This window comes from Phyllostomus discolor, chromosome 3 (genome assembly GCF_004126475.2).
Source record: "Phyllostomus discolor isolate MPI-MPIP mPhyDis1 chromosome 3, mPhyDis1.pri.v3, whole genome shotgun sequence".
Classification (NCBI taxonomy): Eukaryota; Metazoa; Chordata; class Mammalia; order Chiroptera; family Phyllostomidae; genus Phyllostomus; species Phyllostomus discolor.
In genome coordinates, this window is record NC_040905.2 from 179,035,175 (window position 1) to 179,041,174 (window position 6,000).

At 43.5% G+C, this 6,000-nt stretch overlaps 1 protein-coding gene across 1 annotated transcript in view; it reads right to left on the reverse strand.

The window, feature by feature from the left end:
* Positions 1–3,719, reverse strand: part of SLC28A3 (solute carrier family 28 member 3) — a 52,027-nt gene extending 48,308 nt beyond the window's left edge. Inside the window, exon 1 of the mRNA XM_028504493.2 lies at positions 3,499–3,719. Coding sequence (XP_028360294.1) covers positions 3,499–3,630 — 132 coding nt within the window. The 5' untranslated portion in view covers positions 3,631–3,719. The remainder of the gene's footprint in view (positions 1–3,498) is intronic.
* Between the last annotated feature and the right edge of the window lie 2,281 nt (positions 3,720–6,000).

Sequence of the window (6,000 nt, forward strand, 5' to 3'; positions counted from 1 at the left end):
TGTTCCTTCTACTCATATTGTCTGCAGTCCCTAATTCCCACTCATAACCTACAGAGCCTCTTCTCGCTCCCCCAGGGTCATCAGTAGTTGGCAAATCAAATGAACTTATTCTATGCTCTCCTCTGTTCTCCAGAGAAAGTTTTGCTATTGACCTTGTAGCTTTCTTTCCCCTTGGCTTCCCCCGACCCTTCCCCCTGACTTCTCTAATTTGCCCTCTCCTTCAACACTGGTGCTTCCCAGCTTTCCCTGCCTGCAGTCTCATCCTTGTCCGTGGCCCGTCTCTGTGCTAACAGCCCCCAGTGGGTGATGTCCCCTTCCAGGCTCCAGGTGCAGCTATGCATACTTCCTCTCCATCTTTATCTAGGTGTGGAAATCATCTGAATTTCAACCCATAAGCCTCAAAATGAACTCATTCTCTTCCTCTCTCCAACCCCATTCCTGGATTTCCTATCTAAAGAAACTTTCAAGTTGACTTCTCAACCTAGAAATGTTGACTCACCACCCTCCTTAACCTGGCCCAGTTCCAATAGCTACTGTTATGTTCATTCTGTGCACTAGGCTCCTGTTAGGACCTTCTGTTTCTATCTCCTACAAACCCGAATGTTGAAACCCCGATTCCCAGTGTGATGATATTAGGAGGGGGACAATTGGGGAGGTGATTACATCTGGAGGGCAGAGGTCTCCTGAACAGAATTAGTGCTCTTACGAAAGAGGCCCCAGAGAGCTCTCTCGTACCTTTGTCCATGTGAGGACACAATAAAAAGACGGCTATCTCTGAGGAGGTGGGTCCTCACTAGATCTGGAATCTGCGGGGGCCTTAATCTTGGACTTCAGAACTGTGAGAAATAAATTTCTGTGTATAAGCCATGCAGTCTGTGATATTTTGTTACACAGCTTGAACAGACTGAGACAGAACTGTGTTTTTTGTGTTTGTCATGTTTTTTACATATATGACATACATTTTAAAAAGTTACATCAGCTCACTTAATTCTTTCAACAACCCTGACATAGGATATTGTTATTCTTCCTTACTGAGAAGAAAAAAGCTGAATCTTCAGAGCCAGCAGCTCTTGCTCCCAACTTGAGTCAATTCCAGTGCTGAAAGCTTCTTATCAGAAGTTGGAATCCATCCCGACCCGCAGCACTGGTTTCTTGTTTGGATTGTTATACTAAACACATAACTTGTCATACACACACACACACACACACACACACACACACCATTCCCTCCGTTTCTGTCCCCCTTCAACAGGGACAGTAGAGTACTCTCAAAAAAGCAAATGTTTGGTAATGTTAATTCCGATTATTTTTCAGATGCCTCAGCACACACAGAGGCCACATGATCTGCAGCCTTCCCCTTTCCCTAGCCCCATCCCCACCTCCACATTTCTTGCCCCTGGCAGGCATGCTTTCAGACAGTTCTTTTTGCTTGCGATGCTCTGTTGACACCCCTCCCTGTTCAACTGGAGAATCCCAGCCTGACCCTTAAGCCCCATCTGACGGTCTCTCTCCCTCTGTGATGCTGTCACAGACGCCGTCAGCCCAGCTCTACCTACATTTACTTCAAGGTATTTGGTACTAACCTCCAGAGTTATTTTTTGCTTTTGTTTTCTATCATATTATATTGTAATTACAATTGCTTATTTGTTTCTGTCTGCCCTGTTCTTTGAGGGCCAGAATCGTGTATTATTCCTTCTTGAGTGGGGATCTCTTCCTAGCAATGGCCATATCTGGAGGATAGTTCATGGTTCTGCTGAGCAAATACATGTCCCTGGAAATTCTTGTTGAAAAACAAGCGTTGGAAGAAATGACCTGGCCACTACTGGTTGGTGTTGGCGTGCAGTGCTCTGCTGGGGCTGAGATGCCCTGCTCTGCACCCTGCAGCCAGGAGATGCTCTGTTTTGATAGAAGAGAGAGAGGGATAGAAAACAGGGCCATGGCTGGTGTGTCCTCCTCACGGACCGAGCAGCCAGGTGTTTGTGACCTCTCCTCAGCAGACACCTTCATCTTGCTGTCACATTCACCTTGTCTCTTTATCCCATTCCATCCCTTTTGTTCTCTTGGATCTTAATAGGCCTTCCACTTTATGCTTCTCTTCTCATTTAACCCTTAGAAGGCGATAAAGACCTTCCACCCCAAAGTAGGCCATACATTCTTTCGGCATAAGAATTTTTTGAGCTAAAGACAACCGACAAAAAGCAGACACAGAAAAAGCTATTTTCTCCTCCTCTGCCTCCCGGACACGGCATACATTTTCCTGGTGCATGTGCCCCCTCTCCCATACCAGAGAGTGCTGAACGACACTTACCACTGGAAAGAGAGATGACATTGAGGGAAGGCTGCATAAACACCTCACTAACACCCCGTATTTTCCATTAGTTCCCCCATATATTTCCCAGTCAGCTTCCCACAATTTATTGGCCCTAAATGCCCAACCTCTTTTTTCCTTGTTCAGTCACTTCACATTTACTTGTTCTTTGTTAAAATGGTATGTAAGCCCCATGAGTCTTACTGTTTCTTTGAGTTTCTCACTTTTTTTCTATAAAGACCAATGCAGGTAAAATGAAAAATATTAATTAAATGTGTATGCCTCTTTTCCTGTAAATCTGTCACTGATCCATTTAATTCACAGACCACAGGCCCTGAATCTAAGAGGGCAGAGAAAACATTTCCCCTCCCCCTACACTTACATTACAGCCTGTGGGCAAGCATCGCTGTGCGTGGGTGGCTGGATTGCAGCCCGGGAAGTTTGGAAAATTTGTGTGTGGAAGAGTCAGAACCTGTGCCAAAGCCCTTTCACCCTTTCCTTTATTTTCTTTTTGCCAGTGCCTGAAAGTTTGTTTTGGCTGTTTAGTGACTCCGAAGTCCGAGAAATTCATGCTCCTCAGAAAAGGAAGCACAGTTAGGGACAGCTCTGAAAAATCCCCAGGCGAGACCCAGTCAGAGCAGCCCAGTGTCTCCCAGGGATGGGACTCTCCGGCACCCACCCCTCGGCCCAGCAGCATTAATCACTCTGAGTTTTGGTTGGTGGCATAAGAGTGGTTTGCACAACCCAGCTGCACTGCTGTAGGCACCCAGGCCACCATCTGACAGGAACTCTGGGACCTGGTTTAAGAGAAAGAAACCCTAGGTGACAAATACATTCAGGATCTGAATTCCCCCCATTCTTTCTTCCTCATCCAGTCTGCAAGTAAATGCTGTATCCTTGCCTGTAGTCAATGAGACAAAAGCAGGGGAAGATAGTCTGCTTCTAAGAGACAGGACAAGTTAAGGATCTAAATAGGTTCTGATTAGAAGAGACTTTTCAGGTTTGTCAACCCAAGAAGGGAAAAAGGAAACAAACAACAAACACACACAACCAGGCTTAAAGACTGCTATTAAAAACCTTATTGGGTTCCAATAATCCCACTGCTTTAGTTAAGAAAGTTGCCAAGGAGGCAGGGAAAGAGGATTGTTTCCATTTACTTGGTCCTAAAAATGAATGAAACTGCTGCTCACCTGGAAGCCAGTGTCTCTGTAGCCTTCAGCTTCAGGGGCGGTCCCAGTCTTCAGCTCCATGAGCTCTTCGCTGTTCTTGGAATTCTCTGCTCTCTGAATTCCTGTCTGATGTCTGGTCGGGAGATCCTCCATACCTATGAAAATGAACACAGCCTCTGCTGATGTCGACAGGCCACCTGCTGTTGTAGAAACCTGGGCACCGCTTCAGTTTGGAAATGTCAAGACAAACGTCCTCACTGGGGCGGGGCGGGGCAGGGAAGGCGGGTGGGGTGGAGGCTCTCCATTCAGGTCCACCCACCTGATTAATCCTTCCTGTTTCCCCATGATTGCCAGCCCATTTTCACTCCAGGGGGAAAAGTCATGTCCTGCACAAACCACAACGGGACACTCTCTTCATGTCCATGAGTGAAATAGTCTATTTCCTGTGGGCTGTGTTGGAGACTAGGCGTGGTGGGGGTAGCTGAGGACATGAGAGCTGGCTGCAAACAAGTGACCACTGTGCTGTGCTGGGAAGATGCTTGGTACTTTATGTATGGTGGTCTTGGTGTATTTTCGGAACAAGGCAAACTGAGTTGTGGGAAGTTAACAATATATTCAGGATCATTTGACTAATAAAGGCACAAAGAGAAGCTAAATCCAGGTATGGTGGATTCCAAAGCCATTTTCTTCCATCACTGTCTGTAGCCTGGGATGCTTTTGAAAATCCAACTCCTAGAAATGTAAATATGTGGCAGATCAATGAAAGGTGACCAATGGCTCACTTAATAAAAAGATTCTTTGCTTTTTAAAATTATTAGCTGTAGGATTCTTTAAGAAATACACTTAAAATGACCTATTATGTATCTACTAACTATGGAAATTGTGTGGGCTATATGGAAATGTAGAAAATGCTTATGATAGGTGAAAAACTAAAATTAATAGATAGAATACTGCATGCAGTGGATGAAGAATAAAATAAACTATCAAATATTACCAGTGGTTATTTCTGGGTTGTGGTTTTATGGATCGTTTTTCGTTTCTCCTATATACTTTGCTGAGTTTTCTGTAAAGAGCACTGTATGACTATTATCATGATACAGCCTGCACACACATACAGACTCACACACAATGGTTAAGAGCTTGCTGGAACCAGCTCTGGCCAGGTTGCGGTTGGTAGTAGCACTGTCCTGTACACCAAAAGGATGTAGGTTTGATTTTCAGTCAGAGCACATAGCTAGGTTGTGGGTTCAATTCCTGGTCTGGGAGCATAGGGGAGGCAACAGATTGATGTTTCTCTCTCACACTGATGTCTCTCTTTCTCTCATTCCTCCTCTTTCTCTAAAATCAATAAAAACCTATCCTCAGGTTAGGATTAAAAAAAGAGCTACTGGAACCATCCTGCCTGGGTTCAAGTCCTGGCTCCACCACTTACTGCAGCAAATTATAGATCAAGAGCTAAACCTAGCCTACTAACACTTTTTGCAATCTGAGAGTTAAGAATGGATTTTATATTTTTAAATGCTTGAAAAAAATCAAAATGACAAATATTTCATTACACATGCAAATTACATGAAATTCAAATTTCAGTGCCCATAAAATGAATTTTGTTGGAACACAAACATAACCATTCATTTATATATTGACTTCTGTGGGTATTGCTCCATAAAGGTAGTGCTGGTTAGTTGTGACAGACTGTATGACTCAAAGGCTAAAATATTCATTTCCTGCCCCTTTATGGAAGCTCTGTGCTAAACCCTGGACTTCCTAGCAATGTGAATACAGACAAGTTTCTGCTTCTCCGGGCCTCAGATTCTTAATTTACAAAATAGGAATAATAGTACCCATTTTACATTATGATTGAGATCATAAATATAACATCCTTAAAAACACATGGAATAATGCCTGGCATATAGTAAATTTGTTGCTTAAAAAAAAGGTAAGATGAGTTCTACAAAGTTATTGTAGGTACATCTTTCTACCTGAAGCCAGGTACACCAGTTGTTGAGCATGTGTTATGTTGCATTCACACAAGAATGCATAGCACCCCTTGCTGGATTGGGGGTCAAGTCAGTCTCTCCCCTTAGTCCCTACCATCCTGGCACTGTGAGAAAGTTGACTCCTGATTTACGTGGTGTTCCTGGACCCCCTATTCCAAGCTCATTGACCAACACCATCCACACTTTCTTTTTGCTTTAGGTCTTCACTGATTCTTCACTGATTCTTCATTGATTCTCTGATAAGTGGAGACTTTAGAATTTTTATCAGTTCTTTCCCAATAATTGTGATTTGCTGAAATAAGTAGTCCTTTACCAAATGCAAAAAGTCAGACTGGAAGTGATCAAGAGAGAGGCAAAAAACTGAAGTCAGATAATGTGGAAAACTTACATGATAAAATTATTGGAACAAATCACTTGTTGCAACCAGATAGTATAACCTTAGCGAACTCAAGATTCAATCTAGTTTAAGGTTATGGAGGAAACTTACACTCTGGGAGAAAAGGGAAACCTTCATTCTGCCATTTAT